Genomic DNA, 19129 nt, shown 5'->3' with positions numbered 1-19129 from the left:
TTTTGGTATCAGAACACTTTGTTGGCATTGTTCATCATGAACTCAAATCCGTCTTGTATCAGACCACTTTGTTGGCATTGTTCATCATGAAAAAGTCAATTCCTAAAAATAGTTAAAAATATGTTCGATTAGTCAGTTTATTTCTTGGGAATTTTAATTTTCCATGTTTGATTATAGTAAACTTTCTTGGTTATTTTTTTTTACAAATATACCCTTGATTAAAATAACTTCATTAAATATTTTTTACTAAAATTTTATTACAAATTGGACACTTACCTAATTTAATTACAAGATTTAAATAAATTTATATGTAAAAAACATGCAAAAGAAAATCCAACAAAACTAATTTTAAAACAATTATTTTACAAATATTAATTATTTAATTTAATTATGATCTTGTTTTAATTGGTTAAAATATTATTATAGTTTACTATCATATTAAATGTTGAATTATAATATTGTTCATAATTACAATAAAGTAATTGGAGATCTACGTTTTTTAAAAGATAAAGATAAAGAAAGATAAAATCAAGTGGATAAATGCAACGTTTAAAATTATAGATAAGCTTTTGGATAAAGATGAACTATGAGTGTGTATATTTTGTACTTGAAAAAGGGATAATGTAATATTTTCATACAATTAAAATTTTCTTCCTAGTCAGGAAAATTAGATTTCCACCACCTCCATGAAAAAAAAATTCGTGGAAAATATTAGGAATCTTATTTTTTTAAAATAAATAGCAAACACGGAAAACGATTCTTAATCTAAAATCCTCAAAAGAAATCAAGAACTTTTGTATCAAACACCCCCTAAGAATAGTGAATAGAGCTAGGTCATAGGCCTAGCAAAAATAAAAAAATAAAAAATAAAAATTAGAGCTAGGTCATACCAGCGACCACAGAAGATATAAACGCATTTTGACTAATTATATATTAATTTCTCATTTTGACTAATTATATTAATATTTCATCTGGTGCCCACTTTTTTGAAAATGACTACAAGAGACGGAAGAATCTGCGGTGATAAGCTGAATTTCTACAAGGGAGATGACACCGTAAAATACAACACTATTATTATATTTACTGGCTATCATTAGACGACACAGGAGGATAGACGAGCATCCTTCCAATACCCATAAACTCAGCAGCAAATTCTTCATCGTTTTTTCCCAGCATATCCTTTAAGCTGCATTTGATATCCCTTCCTTTCAACACCCAATATCTTGGCTTTATCTTCTTCTCTAGTGAATAGCTAAAATACCTAGGGTAATCCACCACATCTCTTACTGGCCTCTCCATTGAGTTCACAAGGAATTCTATTTTTGGCCTAAGAACCCCCTCTATACTATACCCAAGGAGAGGAGAAAATGTACGTACCATATATGCAATGTCTTTCTCTGAAAGACCTAACTTCATCAAGTACATTATCCTGTAGAGCATCAACAGATCAAATTACTAGATAATAAACAAAATGACACCTCAGTCATTCTTTTTTTTTTTTTTGGAAGGCTGAAAATATATATATTTTATTAATAAGAAAACCAGTACCAGTGGTACCAGAAATTAAAATTACAAGGCACCAAGGTGCTACCCTCCAAGAAAAACATCAACATAAGCAGCAAAAAACAACCAGGCCCAAACCCAACTAAGCAACGAAATTGGATATATTAGAGGACCAGTGGTTGAAGCTAGTACTAAAATCTTTATCATTGGCCTTTAACCATGACCAAGCTAAAGAAATAGCATGTTCCATGACTTTATAGGGATCAAAAGGTTTTCCTTGGAAAATCAAATGATTCCTATGCTGCCATAAAGAACTAGTTAAGGCAATCCACCACCTCAATCATTCAATCACTCCAGGTGAGAAACAAGGTTCTTGTTTCACTTTTCTGTTGATGCGATGTAACAATTATGCAGTGGTCATGACTCATGATGCAGTTGAAGAAATCAGGAAATCATTATTTTCTTTTATTTTTCATATCTAATGATCAAAGAAAAGTGAAACTTGCACTGAACAATACCATGGTTATATCATCAAAAAATCTAAAGCATGGAGAATTATTTTATAATACTAGAGTAAACAAAATATTGAATTGAACCATTGATTGGGAAAGAGTAAACAAATATGATACTGGAGCAATGGTAAGCAAAATATAAAAAAGATGAGTCAGAACAATACCTTTGTAGCAAAGTTTTGTCAATGTCAGAAACAAGTAATTCTGGATACTTTCTGATAACCCCAGGAAGGAAAGTTTTAGAAACACCAACTCTACCAAGGAACTCAATCTTCCTTTGTAGAGTTTTATTAATACTGGCAGCAAAAATTTCAGGGCAGCGAGCAAGTATTCTTCCGATGGTTTCTTTATCAAAACCCATATTTTCAAACAATAGAACAATCTGTACACAACAATGAGCAAGAGACTTGAATGGAAAATTTCCGAATATTATTATCTATAATAAAACTGGACAGAGTGATACATTATATAGACTAAACACTTTCCTAAAAAAGGCTAAACTTATAGTAACCATTTCTAATAAATTACAATAATTATAAAGTAATTAGTGGGACTACTACAATGCTTCCCCTCAAACCAGTGAATGGATATTGGACATTTATCATTTCCAACTTGCCATAAGGTCATGGAATCTCTGTATTACTTGATGCCAAGACAAGGTAGTTTGTAAAGGAAATTACCATAGCCACATTGCCGCCAAAGTAATGTTTATATACCCCAAATTCCCAAGACCAAACACCCTTCCATCATAAGCCTGCAACAAACCTCCAGGCCAACAAAATTATCTCTTCTCTGCTCGCCCCACAGCAAACCAAACAAAACTGACATCTTTCTCTAGAAATGGACAGCTAAAAATAATGGCATGCATATTGTCACGAAGAACCTTCCAAAAGCTTAAGTTATCAATTTAAGACGCATGACTATTTTAGTAACCTCTTTAATTTGCTCCCTCACACAAGACCCCTTTGGGCTTGAAGGGCAGATCGTGCACAAGCCGCCTACCTTGTGCAAAATTTCAACCTTTTCTTATCTAGAAAAAATGGATGAAGAAAGGATTTGAACTCTAGGCCACTTGGTCATACCATATCATGAACATGCTATCTCAAAAGCTTACGAATGTTTCATGTTTGAAATGCTCAAACTGAGGTTTGACCCAAAGCAACAAGACACAAGCTTTTCCTTGAGGTGTCTTGAAAGTTGTGTCAACTACAAACCAAACACAGACTATGTTGTTGAGTGAACATGCATAATGATTTTATACATTTATAACATCTCTGTCAAATATCATACACTTGATTGAAGCTAAAAATAAATACCTGTAGAAAGTCTTTGGGCTTCCGCAATAGTAGTTGAGGACTTTTAGCAATAACCTGATTTAACTTTTTGTTTCGAACTCCTAGTTCAGCAAACTGATCCACCATTGACTTCAGCTTGCTAGTTGAACAACTCAATAGATGAGGGTGGCTTTCAATTGCACGGTCTATCTGTGTCTTTGGAACCTATAATGAAGCATTCTATTATTAGTTCAATGCTTCTATAAATCCCTCTTCCATGATGGTATCCAGAGGTTGTTCTTAAATATGATGCATTAGTTCTTTCTATTTCAAGGTATAGACAAGTCTGTTCAATTTCACAATAGAATATGTTTTCATGAAAAAACTTAAAATTCAAATTAATCTCCTTAGTTTGCTTTTAGCGATGATAACTCCAGTTACATATGCATCCAAAATGAAATGGACACATGCAACCATGACAGAACCTTGATAGAATATGAAAAGGCAAGGAGCTCCGTATAGTTTTCTTGAATACTTGTAGATAGAAGCCAAGGATATTTTAGCAACAGCTTAGCATAATCTTTATCAGGCAGGTCAATCTGCAAAATCATATAATAAAAATTTATTAAATGAAGGTGGAAATTGAGATTAAAATGATGAGTGGAAAGTACCTACCTCCTTGAAGACGAGGAGTCTAGTTTGAAGGAGTTGAAGATCCCAGAAGAGAAGAGGAGGAAAAGCCAGTATTATGTTTGAGATGCGAAATGTGGGGATTCCAAAATTGTGGAGAAAATGGAGTATGGGTGTGAAGTGGTTGTCCACTGATAACTGAAGTAGACGAGGAAATGATTCGATTAAGGAACGGAAAGCGGCATTCTTGTAAGCCAAAATGCCAAGACCACCAGGCTTTGCTTGGAGCTTTTCGAAAAAGGACAGAGTGTGTTGAAGGTCTTCATCAATTGAAATGGAGAGGTGGCGCATCATGAGGCGAATGCTTTTGATAAGCAAGTGATGGTCGGGAGTGGGAGAAAAGAACAAGAGTTGCTTGATACGAGTAACCTTGTGCATGAGAGATGGAAGAGTGTGAGTGTCAGAGGGGAGATATCTGGCAATGTTCATGGAGGAAGAGAGAGTAAAGCCCAGACTCTCTAAGTAGGCAACTTTGCCCTTGTCCCCTTTTTGAGCGGCGATATGAAGAATCTTGTCCTTGAAGCTCAACCCAGCAAGCGCAATTTGCCACTGCTCCAAATCCCTCACACCTTCCACCAACATCTTCACGTACTCCGGTGACTTTGACGAGATCCACACCGAATCCTCCTCCGACACCCCCAATTCTCCAAGGTAACTTGAAACGGCCCTACGAGCTTCCTCCGAACCACAACCACAACGCCAACTTGATCTTCTTTTTCTTGCTTTATCGTTATCCACTTCAAATGATGAAGATATGGGAGGACGCGTGAATAACACGTACTTACTCAACTCAAAACAACCCTCAATCTTGTGTGCCAGTCGGACTGGGAACGCAAATGGGGCAAACCAATTTGTGTGAATTTTAACCAACATCTTCACATTACAACCGTCCCCTTCCATGTCCTAAAACCCATTTTATATCTTAAACCCTATAAGCGGAGTGGGCCCGGCCAACTTTGTTTTTCCAATAATCCAACATAAAGTTTTTAGGTGAAGTACTCATCTTGCTCCTTATTAAAATTCAGTCACTAAATAAAATATTTTAATTTAATTTATATAAATTGTGACAAATTGATCTTATCTATTATTAAATTTATCAGATTATTCTATTATTAAGTTATAATATTTAAGGATTAAGTTATATTTTTTAATAACTAATTTGACATTAAAATGTAAAGTTTAAATATAAATTTATCATTAAATTATCAGCAAGATCAATTATCATATTTTTTGGATATGTAGTAACTAAATTTGTCTTTTTCATTTTTCATGGATCAATCTGTCACCATCCAATACATTCAAAGACCAAAATAAAGTTTTTTTTAGAAAGAGATGTTTGAAGAAATATGTTTAAAAAGTGTGTTTTTAACCTTCTTCCTCCTTAAATTCTTGATATGCGATTTATTCTGTTTATTTATTTATTTTCCTAATTTTAATCCCCACATTTAAAATTTTAGATTTTTTATATGCTCTTTTTATTTTATTTTGATTTAATTCAACTTTGGATTTAACATATATATTTAAGATATCATCATGAAATAACTTAATTAATTAAAGTATACAAATAAGAGAAATAAATGTTTGTAAAACTAAAATATTATATTGAAATTACAAATTTAAAAAAAATGTGGAAACTGAAATCTGGATCAAAATTAAAAAGGGAAAAAAATTAAAATTTAACTTATTTTTTTATAAATAAAAACTCATATTTATTGGTCTCTTAAATTTGGGTTACTTTGTTTTTAATCTCCTAAGTTTAAATTTAACTTTTTAGTCCTCAATTTTTAAAAATGTTATTTTCAATGAGATAACTTTTAATTTATAAGAAAAAACAGTAAAGAAAGGAGTAGGAGAAGTAATAGGAACAATGAGTGACAAAGAAGCAAGATAATTAAAAGGAGAATAATTAACGAGGAAAGTTAAATGAGATGTGAATGTTAAGACCTAGTATGTCTTGTTTAGTTAGGATGTATGAATTTATGATTTTTCTTTATCAATTTAATTGGATTTATTCTACCCACATCTATCTATTTACTTGTCCCCTGGTACCTCACGATGACAAACCTATTTTATTCATCTATCTCCCAAAATGTCTTTGAAAAGACTCAATAAATAAAATGCATAAAGAATAAATTCTAGATGTTTGCTAAATGCATGGGCACAAATTACCATTATGTGTCTAGCAATGATTTTCTTATGATATCTTTTCTTTATTGTTCTATTAGAAGTTATCCTCTCTTGCATCTAACCTCTAAAACTAATGTCTACACCTTTTCTTTAAATCTTATTAGAAGTTATCATCTCTCAAGCATCTAACCCCAAAAGAATGTAAAGATGAAAATGCAAGATAAAATAGAAAAGATAATAGAATAGAAAAACCTCAAAAGGAATCATTTTGCATTGATAAATCTGAAGTACACCATACATTGCTTGACTTTTTAGGCCTACCAGGCCCTAAATAGGGGATTAGCCACTCATGGTCATGAAGGCTTTACAATGAGGGGGGGGGGGGGAGAAAGAATGGATACAAAAGAGAGAAGAAAGTAGGAGTTCTCAAGTGGTAGTGAGAGTGCTCTAAGACTCGATGTGTCATTTTCTCGTGGCCTGACTCCCTATTTATAGCTGTTGAAATGGACTTTGGGCCTTCGTAGGCTCACTAAGCGCGCCCTTCCTCGCTCGGCGTAGACTACATCGCGTGCTTAGTGAGCTCCTCCCGCTTAGCGAGTATTGTTTTGTTACGCGCGCTTAGCGCCTGTTGTGCGCTTAACACATTTTGTTTTGCCCGCTTAGCGCCTGTTGCGTGCTTAGCGCCTTCTGTTTTGTTTGTTGAGCGACTGTTGCGCGCTGAGCGAAACACTGGACTGGGCCTTTTCTGATTTCTTTTTTTTTCTTTGTTATTTTCCATTTTTTATATCTGCAGCCAAAATTTAACGAAACATCAATTCTTTAATATTTAAGTATAAATAACAACTAAATAATTATTTTTAAAGACAATTTTATTTTATTTTATTTTTTATTATCAAAGTACAATTATTTAACGGTTATTACAGTTTTTTCATAAAAGAATCTTAGATTAATTTCAAGATAATTGAGATTTTTTCTGGAAATAGACTAAAAGTAATATTTTTTGAAACTAAAAGACTAAAAAAACTTGAATTTGAAAATAAAAAACAATTATATAAAAATTTAAGGGACAAAAAATATAGTCTTTGTAAAAAATAATGATTATTTTTATTAAGATTTAGTTACACTTTTATCTCCAACATTTGTACTTTTTAACGAATTTTGCCTTCAATAAATTATTCTGGCACATTTAAAAATCTTGCTAATTGTGTCTGATGTCTTATGATCTTATCTATGTTACTGACACGTTCCGGAGGTTTTTAACTACAACTAAACACACACATTTAAAATAAGTATTTTTAATATAACGGTAGGTAAATATACTCCCACTATAAAATTTTATTTTCTCCCTTTACCCTTCTGTCCTCGCTCCAGCCGAACATCCGCCATCTTCGCTCTAAGTTCTCCAACACGCATCTATTTGCTGCTGCCAAAACCACCTAGCTCTGCCACCTCCAGCCAGTGGCATGCTCGTAATGCGTGCTTGCATTTATAAAAATCCAGTACTATATTTTCTTACCTTTCCATATTTCTCAGTTTGCTTGTTTTGTCATTTCATATAACAAGAGTTGTCGTACTTTTTGTCAGGGTATATAAATTAGAAATTGCAGGATTTACATTTTCTGAGATGGGATTGCTTGGTTTGTATTCATGATCTGCGAGTGATTCCATTTTGTTTGGTTAAAAATATATATATTTTTTTTTGTGAAATTTCATTTGGTTTTCTGTTGTCGTGAATCCAGATAGAATGTGTTGATTGTTCTTGTTCTCACCGTTATTTTTTCTCTTTTTTGTGCATGGTGGGTTGATGTTGGATGATAATATTTTAATGTTAAGCATCGGTTTGTTATATAAGAAGTGCATCTTATTTTGAAGGAACGCGTTCTGCCACGGAGGCAGTCTCCAGTGGAAAATTTCTTGAAGAAACCGTTTCTTCAGGTTAAGGAATCATTAAGAACCCCCTTTTGGAGATCGCCCAAGATATTTACATAATACAAAAATTGCGATGCCCGCTCTACCTATATTTGCACCCCACACATCATTGAACAGAAATAAGTTCTTGTTGAATGCGTACATTATCTCTAGACTCTAGTGGTAGTGGAGTTTAGTTGAGAATTGAGATGGCCCCTGCATGCACGTTATATACATCGAAACAGACAAATCTGGCCTCGACTATATATATGTTTAAGGTTTTCCTTCTGTGGGCGTTGATGGAGCCGATGAGCTTTCCGAATGTACAAGCCGCAAGTCGCTGATCACATCCTGCAACAAGGTAATGGAATTGAAAGGCCGATATATACATATCATGATGAGAGCTAGAAATGAAGGTACATACCTGATGCACGAAAGCTTCACTGTGGCTGGGTGAAGATGCAGTGCATCCTAAAAAGATAGGCATGTTCATGTTTTGTTCGGCAAAGTCTCTCAATTTATCTAGCTCTGGCAACACTAGTTTGGCGAGGTCTGGCCTATCTTTTCGCCTAAGTTCAGCACACTTGACTGCTATTTTTGCAAGGCACAAGGCTTGTTCAAGAGGCCACCCGGTGACAGATGGATCCAGCATTTCGACGAAGGTGTCCTTCTCGATAGACTCTCCAGCAAGGTGAGCCAGTCCCATTGGAGGCCTGCCTGTCAATAATTGAAGAAATATGATCCCTAGAGAATAAACATCTGACTTCACACCAAGCATTCCTGTTTGCTGATACTCAGGATCAATATAACAAAGTGTTCCAGCTGCTGATGTCATGCAGCATTGTGTTACATTTTCAGCTACAGCTGGGACAAGCCTTGCCAATCCAACATCGCTTATCTTACTCACATAATTCTGGTCTAGCAAAATGTTGCCTGGTTTCAGATCACGGTGCACTAAAGGTTCAGGCTTGGTCTGATGCAGGAATAGTAATCCCGTCCCTATCTCTGCAGCAATTCGGAACCTCAGCTGCCAAGACAGAACACTCTTGTTCTTTTTTTGAAACAGACAATCTTCTAAGCTTCCATTAGCCATATATTCATAAATCAATATTCCATACTCCGGACACGCTCCTAGAAGAAGCACCATGTTTGGGTGTCGCATGCAGCTCAGTATGTCAATCTGCATATATAAGATTACAAGTAATTACTCCCACAACATATTTGGCTATTCATTTCATTCCTGACATTATTAATAACTAGAGACTTTTAATTATGCATGCTTTTAGGTTTACCCTTGAGATCCAAAATTTCCCTTCTCTCTCTACTCACTACATGATCGAGCAGTCTCCATTCCAATTTTGGAAAAGGAAAAGAAGAGAGAGACGTAAGGGGAAGTTTGAGATAGAAAAAATAATGTGGAAAAGTAGAGACACTATCCAACTATATGGATATCACTCTCAACTGATTTTTCAAGGTCTCATTCAAGTGAATTGGACGCGACGGAAACATGTGATGCAGTTAAATACAAAAGTGGTTTAGAATTACTCATGTCCATTGGTTGATCACCTCTTGCTGAAACTGTGACTTCCCTTGAGCAGCATCTGGACGTAGAACCTTGACAGCAACTGGAGTGTGATCAAGGTAACATTTATAAACAAGGCCATAACCTCCTTCCCCGATTCTCTGGGATTCAGAAAAGAAGTTTGTGGCTGTTTCAATCTCCTCTATACAGTATCTCCTATATCTCACATCAGTTTGGGCTAGATTTTCCAATAGCTTCCTCATTTCCTCTGCTTCTTTAAGAGCTTTAACTTCAACACTCGCTCTTCTATGTGTTTCCACCTCTGCAATTTTCTTAGATGCTTCAGCAGTTTCCATGGCTGCTCTACATCTTGCTTTCTCTTTCTCAGCAATTGCCATTGCAGCTTCCTGAGCCAATCGTGCCTCATCTATTTTTTTTTCTTCCTCAAGTCTCTGGTGGGTCAACTCCATAAACTGTAGCAAACAAAAGAGTAGTACCAATTGAAATCGCAATAGCACGTTTATATAAAAAGGGACTATATATACTTTTCAGATTCTACCCTCTGCTGTGATATATATGCTTCTTTGCATGCTGTACTGTACATTTCCATCCTTTGCGTTAACTCAAGCTTCAGCCTCCTCATATCAGCTTCTACTACTTCATCCTAAATTGTTTTAGCAAAAGAAAGTGGTTACCTTTAATGGTCACGTGTTTGAAGATATGCTCGAAAAACTAGAATTTTTAAAAGCAAATAGCGTAACCTGCTAGCCATCGGATGGCTACTCTAATATATTGAAAGAAGATATTCATAGCTAATCAATTGAAGTGGTGTATATAAAAAAGAAATGTGCTCACTCACCACGCTCTGTGATGAATATGAAAATGATGTTGTACAGCTTTCATGTGAGAATGACGTATCTGGTGAATAGGGGTTGAACTTGAGTCCCAATCGAGTTGATCCAAAGCTATGATCTGAATTGGTAGAAAGTCGAGAAGTTCGGCCTGTGTCAATGTAGTCATAAACGGAGGATGAACGTCCACTGCTTGGCCTCTCAGAGCTTACAAATGATATGTCTGTGTCTGATTCTGGGAAGTCCACACATGACATTCCACCCATGCCTCTTCCTCTTACAAATGGAGACCTGCTTCAAGGAAACCATATTGTTATGTTATTCTGGGTTAGGGATAGGAAATTTAATTGCTTTGAAGACTTACTTAAAAGATTCATCCGCCTGGCTGTGAGGTTTGATTGATGTCCTGTCTGCAACATGTATGCATGTGATTATAAGTGGAATGCAAGGATAGATAGATGCCCAACAAACAGTTTAGTACTATATATCACAGAAACAAACCTCTCAAATTCATACGTCTGGAGGATATCTCTGCAGGTTGAGTTTGGACCTGGCTAATTAGATCATGTATATGGCTCAGAAGTGGAGATGTATGAGCGGCCGGGCGAGTAGCATTCCGAACTGAAGAGACTTTGCCCTTTGAAATGACAAACACAGTACAAAAATCCGGCGCCCCTTTTGAAATGCTACTTGATGCGCTTGATGACTTAAATCTGCACAATATAGGTGCATAATTATATGCAGTTATGCATAATACAATGCCTTTGTTGGCTTCTATAACCACAAAAGGACTCTGTCCGCTAATATCAAAATTATTCTCCTTTTTAAAAATACTTATGAATCCAATCTTAATTAACTTGTTGGAGATACTGAATCTTACCGAATAAACCCATGCCTGGATGTTGCACCAACCACCAAGTTCTCAATTGCTGCATAAGAGACATACTCTGTTATTGCTTTCACAACATCAGTGTCTTCAAGTAGGACATCAAGACATTGTATCTAACAAAATATTTAACAGCAGTAAGTAATTAATGTGGGAACAAAAATCTGATGCCATGTTATTCTACTAATTTGAGTAAAAAGATCAAGCAGAAAAAAACTATCAAACCTACATCTTTGCGTGTACAATAGCAATGGAAAGTGAGAAACAGATCCTTGATAGTGTTATCAAGTTGGTAACTCCCCGGAGATGCAGATGAATTGCTGATGTTACATATAATGACCTCTTTACCCCCTGTAGCAATTGAAAAAAATTATAAGTGTTTTATGCTATGTAGTATGCAGTTACATTCCTCTAGTTTCTGTAAGAGTCTTGTATTATGGAGGTCGAAATTTAATTTCTTAGTAGCATTTTGTTTGGTTTAATTTATTTATTTTACATATATTCTGCTTATAAAATTAAAATATTTACATAGTGGATAAGCATTTAATAATTTATTTTTCTTAAATGTATTTGTGAATTTATATATTTTAATTTTGCCGGAATTTTAAAATGTCAATATTGTATCACGTCATCAGCTTGGCCACCTCAACTGCTCCACTGTGTCTTCTGTAATATTTCGGCAATGTTTATGTCTCCACCAATCTTGAGACCAAGGGTTAACAACGACTATTCAGTACAAAAAATACTTATTATTATTATTAGAAATGGAATTACTGTTAACTAGTTCATAATCTCACGGTTTGTCTATTTTAGTTGACATCCAACGGTTTAAACCCCGTGGACCATAGTAGAATTTGCCTGAAGGCTGAATCATCATGAACATAGTTCTCGAAGCTCTCAAAGGATGAAGAAGAGAGTATTGGGAACATAATGAAATGAATTATGATCGTTTTTTATAAATAAATTAATTAGCAAGGGCCTGGGCCGGTTTTGCAAATAAAAAAAAAAAATAGATAAATAGGAGAACTTACTAGAGACGGGTGAGGATGTCCCGTGCAAAACGTGGATTAGAATAACAGTTTGACCTCTGGTAAGAAGACAATCAACAGCCCATTTAAGAGCGTATTGGCTTCCTTTATTCTTGTCTATAGCCACTGCCACTAATCCATTTCCTCCTCCTCCCTTTCTAATCCCTGATGCTTTAGGATTCGGAAGCCACATTTCTCTTCTTTCAGCTAACACACATTTCTCTTCATGTGCATCTTAATAAATATCCTATTAGGTAAAAAGATTGTTGTACAAAATAGTTCTTAACCGAATGTCGAAAACGATATATAGAAAGCCATCCCTAATTTATGGGCAATCAATCAAAATTTCCTTTTCTTATCCTATCAGTTAGAGGGAAACACAAAAAAATTAAAAACAAGTGCCGCATCAATAACGGAACTATGTTATATTTGGGGTTCTTTACCCTTTAACTTTTTGTATTTTCATAAAATAAAAACTTATATGTATGATATATTTATATTGAAGTAATTGCTTTTATTTAGTGAAATTTGGCTTTAGACATAATAGTATTTAGGTGTCGATTTTTTTTAAAAAAAATATTTTTTGAAATATCATACATAAAAAATCATATGTATGATATTTTTTATATGGTACTTAGGTGTCGTTTATTTATAAAAAAACATTTTGTTATCTTTTTATAATCTTTATTTTCTAAATACATTTGTTGCCAAAATTAAATATTTTATTTCTTCTTTATTTCTCTCCTCTCTAACTTCATTCCTCCCATTTTCCACATCCAAATAAATTTACCTTTTCTTCTTTTCTACTTTTGTTGATATTTATTTAGTTTTTTTCTCTCTTCAATTTTTGTAATGTACTTTATTTAATAGGTTATTCAAATTAAATAAGTAATGCAGATCGGAATTTTTAATATTTATTTGATTTAATGTACTTTGTGGACATTATTAACACACTAACCCAATCATCATGAATTTGGTTCCATTTCGGTAATTAAAATGCAGAGAGATGCTTGTTATATTGTTGGCAAGCATACCAATTAGTATAGTATTTTCATAAAATGAGTACAAAATTGTCTTCATAGGGACTTATTTGTATCTAGCTATTTGTGTAATTCAATATCTAGGCAATGGAATGTATTGTTTTTAATAAATAAGTTCCAAAAATTTAATTCCGTGTTCTTAACAAAGCCAAAAATAAGGTAGATTTTTCAATGACAATAAATCAAACAGTTGGTATACAAGGGTTGATAGCAACAATTAAACAAATTAGTTGGAGTATTTGGTGTTACTAGACAAACAACTATGTAATATTAAAAGTTTTTCTTCATTTAATAAAAATTCACATATGTCTTTTAACATTGATTCCTCAAGTGAGAGAAGTTAATTCACTTAACTCCACTCCTAATACCTTAGCAAGTATACTTAAATGATTTAGCAAGATCGATCAACAATTATTAAGAGTCTAATAAACTAAGGAAGTATTCATTAGATACTATTCTCAAAATCTAATTTTAAAGTATTTTCCAATAACAATAAAAATCACAAGATAAGCAAATGATTGATCAAATCACAAACTAACATTAAGAACAAGAAAATAATAATAATATTGAATATTCATTAAATAAATAATGAGAATAATTACATGATAGTTGCTAGTACACAAAATCCCCAATACAAGAAAGATAACTCCTCATTGGCATGACAAATCACCAACAATTACAAGAATAGGGGGGGTGAAGAGTAAAGGTGAAGAAATAAAGAGACAATGCTAAAATGAGCTTCAACCGCAAACATAGAATCCTAGGACACTCTGATACTAATCCAATGAAAAGACATCTTAAATAGGATGAGAATCTCTACTCCCTAATTCTTTTTTTGACAGGGAGTTTTGTTCGCTTGATGAGTTCAAGCACTGACATGACCTCTTCAACTTCCATCCTGCCACATGTTCTCTCTTTGGGCGCCTTCCTCAATGAGCAAGTGAATTAACCCGCTATTTAATCAACTAAAATCTTCAAATCTTCAACTTCTATTCTAGATATACTAACACCCTGCAAAACACAATAAAAGCTAATTAAAAAAATTTAAAATTAACTACACGAAACTAAAACCTACAAGAGCATTAAATTTTGACTAAGTGATATCAAACTAAACAATAAATGAGAAAAAAAATTAAGATAATTGATGTGAAAATTAAATACAAAAATTAAGAATGCACAACAATTATCAATGCTCCATCAATCTCAAAAACCCCATGGTTAGTTTTACTTGAAGACAAGCTTATACAAGTCCATCAATCTCAAGTTGATAGCAACACGAACACTCACACGGCCAGGGGTACTACTAGTAACACCCACACACACACACTGCAAGGCCCAACAGAGATAAACGGCCACCCCACTACTTGAAGGACTATACTACATGAATCAGAAGAAGAGTCCTCAAAGCACAGATGCAACCAATTTACGAATTATAGTAATATTCTAGAAGAGAGCTTCTGTTAGGATATTCTAGAAGCAATGATTGTTAGGATATTCTATTATCAGAGTTTGTTATAGAATTTGAATTCCTGTTATTAGTAATGTATAAATAAGGTTGCAATGAATGAAAAAGATAAGAAAGAAATTATCCATAAGGCTTATGCACAGGAGGTACCTTGTCCTCGAAACAAGGCCTTGATCTCCACCCTATCACAAGTCGTTCATGCATTGAGTCCAATTTAGTTGGTATATTGTATTTCTTGCTAGATACACATATGCACACTAAGAGGAATAAGAGGAAGCATGAAGAGGAAATGCAAGATGAGAGAATAGAGATTTTTCTCATTAACTAACTATATCCAAATACAAGAAATGAGTTTTATATATCCAACTACATACAGCTGGATGGTGTAAATCTGTAACTATATTAACTAACTTTCAGACTTTTGGATTACACACCAACAACTTCAACTTCCAACGTCTCTTGCTGCCATAGACGTGCATGGATTTGCACTTTTTCGGCAACGGCAACGGCAACGCGCACAAGATCGCCGGCAGCTAATATGTTTGATTTTTTTCCCTATTGCAAACTTGCAATCTAGCAATAACTGGAACTCGCGATTACATCAACAACAATTCCTCATCATAGACTTGCTACGTTTTTTAATTTAAAGTTGATGAGAGTCATGTTGAAAGTTGAGATCTTCAGTGATTTGGGTTTCAATTTAAGTATTGGGATTTGGCTGGTTTTTTTACTCAGATTGATGTTTTGGTAGAAATTCTTTTTATGACTGGGTAATTTCTTCTTCAATGCCACTACTGGTGTCTAAGAGGGAAAAGAATTTTTGGTGGAACTTCTCATACCGCTACTGATGCTAGTTTTAGAAGGATTTTTTTATCCTAATTTTTGTTTTCTCCTTTTAATTTTTATGAATTGTTCTTTCTTCTAAAAAAATATTGTTATAGTTTTAAAAGTGGGATGTTATTCAATTTTTATTGTTTTTTGCTGAACAGAACCAAGCCTTATTATTACTTGTGTATTATGGCTTGTTATAGCTCGGATACATACCTTCCAAGAGCTTGCACCAACAACCAAAAAAATTTAAGGACGAAACCTTTGTTGGTGGTGGCATTATTTAAAGTTGGTTTTGGCACTTTTTTAAAGGAACGATCGAGAAAGTAAAGCAGGTATAACTTGATAGATGAATTTTTTGGAGTGTGTTGTTTTGTTTACAAGGGCAAGGAAGAGGATAAGCATATTTTAGGGAAAATAAATCATTAAAAAGCATGTGCTAGTCACCTGCTTAGTTTTTGTTAAATTTATTAACGGGTGTTAGGGGATCTTAGTGTAACACATGACCGAAAATTAAGGGGTTAGTGTAGGGTGAAAATAAGAAGGGATGAATAAAAATATAAGAAAAGTTAGTGTGATTTGCTCTAAATATTAATAGTACTAAGGATGAGAGTTATAATAAAATTTTCAAATAATTTAGCCAACATTTCCTTACAGGGATAATAATGGGTGAGTTTGTCTATCCTTATTCTCTTCTCGGTGAAAAAATGAAACACAATTTCATTTCTATTGAGTTTAGGGAAATCTGTGAGAAGTTCATCTCACATTTTTTAAAAAAATATTTGTTCATACATTTTAAATAAATTATATATTAAGTTATTAATTACATTTTATTTTAATTAATAATTACATATAATATATATAATAATAGAATTATATATAAATATATAACACATTAATAATAATTATAAAAATATATGTAAAGAACTAACATAACACACCTACTTAATCATAACATTTTTTTATCATTATTTATACATGCCCTATTGTAGCTACTTATCCTTGTGTATAGTGTTTCAATCATGGGATCACCAACCTCGATTCACATGAAGTACACTTCAACTAAGGGTGTTGTTAGGTGCACCCAATATTTCTCATTTTTCCAATTTTGCCGTTCACTCTTATAATAGCCCAAGCAAGACTTAAACCTGTGACTTTCAAGTTATTAGCACAACACTCTAACCAATTAAGCTAATGAGCCAATTGTGTTATAAAATAAATAATGTTGTTATACATAACACTAAAATTTCTAATGTATATTTAATGTGCATGTAAATTTAAATAATAAATTTTGTAACAATTAATTTTGATGTAAATCATACAAATTATTTAATCTGTATATTTTTTTTAAAAATAAAAAAAATATTTACTATTACAAAATTTAATATATATATTATTGATGTGTCATTAATTTTTTTTACTATTACATAATTTAAATATATATTAAATATTTAATGACACATCAATAATATATATTAAATTTTGTAATAGTAAATGTTTTTATTTTTTTAAAAATACGGATTAAATAATTCGTATGCTTTATATCAAAATTAATTATCACAAAATTTATTATTTAAATTTACATGCTCATTAAATATACATTAGAAATTTTAGTATTATGAGTTGGTTAAATCATTGTACTAACAACCTGAAAGTCATAGGTTGAAATTCTTAAGGAAGAACTTCTTTCGCAGGATTTCCATGGGGGCACAATTTTTTATTTTTTATTTTATTTAAATACTTGGATTATAGAAATAATAATATTTAAGCATTATTTATCTATTTTATTCTATTTCCTAACAAAACATTTTATTTTGTTTTTAAAAGTATTCATTACAAAAATAATAACATTTTTTCTCTTTTTAGACAAATATACTATTTTTTATAAAAAAATATTTTTCTTTTATAGTCTTCATCTTTGAAATAACTATATTTTTTTAAAACAAAATATTCAATTATTCGATGTATTTATTTTATTTGTTAATATCTTTTACTTTTATAATGTATTATTATTTTAAAGGTTATAAATATTTATATTGTTACTATCATTCTTTCTTTTATATAATTGATTCGAGAAATTGAATATTTTTTATAATTAATCTTTATCTATGAGATAAACTTACACATAGTAAAGTGATAACTTTAATTTTGAGACTTACTATAAGATTATTCTCCTTTTTTTTATTACTAGCATTTATTCATATATTCTTTTTTTTCTCTCATATCTCATTTTTATTCTTTTTGTTATTGTTATCTCGATCTAATCTTGGTTTTAAGTATATAATAATATAAGTCTGATTCTTGAATGTATAAAATTAAACACCATTATATAAACTTTGGAAAAATAAATTAAATATTAAAATTATTATGGTCTCTTCTCAATTAAGAGGTATTTTGATCCAATTGGAGTACACTTTGGTCAACATCATTAAGCGACCAATCCAAATCAGAAAATCCATTTTGGTTGCATCATTGTCTAACCTCAGTTAAAAGATATCAGATCTTGTGTGATGCCCTTTATCCCTCACATATATGTACTAATAATAAAAGAAGTATTTAAAACACATTTAAATACAAGCCTTTCAAAAGGGTAAAAGGCTCACATTCTATTTTCTAACATCATAATAAAACTTGTCTAAATAAATAATAAATCATCTCGGCTCAAAAGAAGGTCGTCCAAGACTTCATGCAATTAATATAGAAACCTATACTCCAGTGTCACATCTTATCAGAGCATTGTGTTCCCGTATCCTCTAGCATGAGGTTCTTCATAGTCATCTACCTAATCATCTACTCCTACGAACATAAAATTCGAGATCATCACAAGATCCAAACATAAATAGCACACGGGGAGTGAGTTATCACATTTCTAATTAACAGAGAGAAACAAGATAACATATATGTATAAATATCATATAAACAAAATACAACTTACTTAAGCATAACTCACGTTATTTCATCACTTTGTCCCACAACATCACATCACAACACCACACGTCTCATTAGTTTTCACAACGTACTCAATGATCAAAACACAATATCATTAAATCAATCAATATCGATCAATACACAAGTGTTATGCAACAGATACACTAAGACTCAGTCCTATATGCAATGTGGTACCATGTCAGTGAAAAACTTCGTCAGGCGCCTAAGAGTACATAACAAGACAAATCACACACTATCAAGTCACGTCACTCTCACTGGGTAAAATCATAGGGAGATCAGTCAGGATCACGCTATTTTGCAAGAATGCTCCAATCATATGAGATCAACATAGGCTTAAAGGACCACTCAAATCGGGTGTATTTATCCCCAAGGCCTACACTCCGAAGAGTCCATTAGAGTCTCTCCCTCCTAATTCAGGTCCAACCTAGAAAACATTTTAGTACACAGACTCTATCTATGAACTGTACAAAACACACGACTCCTCAATTGTTTTCAAAATAATTTTATCTCATCGCGCTTGTGATTAATCTCATCGAATCCCTACAT

The 19129-nt window shown here is 32.9% G+C and overlaps 3 protein-coding genes across 3 annotated transcripts; all 3 read right to left on the bottom strand.

Moving 5' to 3' along the window:
* Positions 1-945: 945 nt before the first annotated feature.
* LOC114386750 (transcription termination factor MTERF2, chloroplastic) lies at positions 946-4864 on the bottom strand. The gene is made up of 5 exons (XM_028346789.1): positions 3965-4864; positions 3775-3888; positions 3332-3514; positions 2180-2397; positions 946-1429 (listed from the first exon to the last, which is right to left on the bottom strand). Exons 1-5 carry the CDS (start codon positions 4850-4852, stop codon positions 1081-1083), a joined length of 1752 nt encoding a protein of 583 aa, XP_028202590.1. The 5' UTR covers positions 4853-4864; the 3' UTR covers positions 946-1080.
* Positions 4865-8042: 3178 nt separating this feature from the next.
* LOC114388016 (U-box domain-containing protein 34-like) lies at positions 8043-10308 on the bottom strand. The gene is made up of 5 exons (XM_028348351.1): positions 10270-10308; positions 10096-10200; positions 9581-10009; positions 8439-9194; positions 8043-8365 (listed from the first exon to the last, which is right to left on the bottom strand). The coding sequence occupies exons 1-5, from the start codon at positions 10306-10308 to the stop codon at positions 8288-8290; spliced, it is 1407 nt and encodes a 468-aa protein (XP_028204152.1). The 3' UTR covers positions 8043-8287.
* On the bottom strand, positions 10250-11679 carry LOC114387603. The gene is made up of 4 exons (XM_028347807.1): positions 11268-11679; positions 10889-11100; positions 10752-10797; positions 10250-10678 (listed from the first exon to the last, which is right to left on the bottom strand). Exons 2-4 carry the CDS (start codon positions 10899-10901, stop codon positions 10321-10323), a joined length of 417 nt encoding a protein of 138 aa, XP_028203608.1. The 5' UTR covers positions 10902-11100; positions 11268-11679; the 3' UTR covers positions 10250-10320.
* Between the last annotated feature and the right edge of the window lie 7450 nt (positions 11680-19129).

The sequence above is a fragment of the Glycine soja genome, chromosome 15, assembly GCF_004193775.1.
Source record: "Glycine soja cultivar W05 chromosome 15, ASM419377v2, whole genome shotgun sequence".
Lineage (NCBI taxonomy): Eukaryota > Viridiplantae > Streptophyta > Magnoliopsida > Fabales > Fabaceae > Glycine > Glycine soja.
This window is presented reverse-complemented; position numbering and strand designations above follow the sequence as displayed.

Bases quoted from the DNA above. Each gene is read 5' to 3' on its own strand.
- LOC114388016 (XM_028348351.1), bottom strand. From the start codon at position 10,308: ATGGCTAGCAGGTTACGCTATTTGCTTTTAAAAATTCTA. The intron at 10,010-10,095 runs GTAGAATCTGAA...TGTTTGCTACAG, and splicing joins CATATATATCACAGCAGAGG to TTTATGGAGTTGACCCACCA. The intron at 8,366-8,438 runs GTATGTACCTTC...ACCTTGTTGCAG, and splicing joins GTGAAGCTTTCGTGCATCAG to GATGTGATCAGCGACTTGCG.
- LOC114387603 (XM_028347807.1), bottom strand. The intron at 10,679-10,751 runs GTAAGTCTTCAA...TCCTTGAAGCAG, and splicing joins CAGGCGGATGAATCTTTTAA to GTCTCCATTTGTAAGAGGAA.
- LOC114386750 (XM_028346789.1), bottom strand. From the start codon at position 4,852: ATGTTGGTTAAAATTCACACAAATTGGTTTGCCCCATTTGCGTTCCCA. The intron at 3,889-3,964 runs GTAGGTACTTTC...ATGATTTTGCAG, and splicing joins GACTCCTCGTCTTCAAGGAG to ATTGACCTGCCTGATAAAGA. The intron at 2,398-3,331 runs GTATTTATTTTT...TGTTGTGTACAG, and splicing joins AGCCCAAAGACTTTCTACAG to ATTGTTCTATTGTTTGAAAA.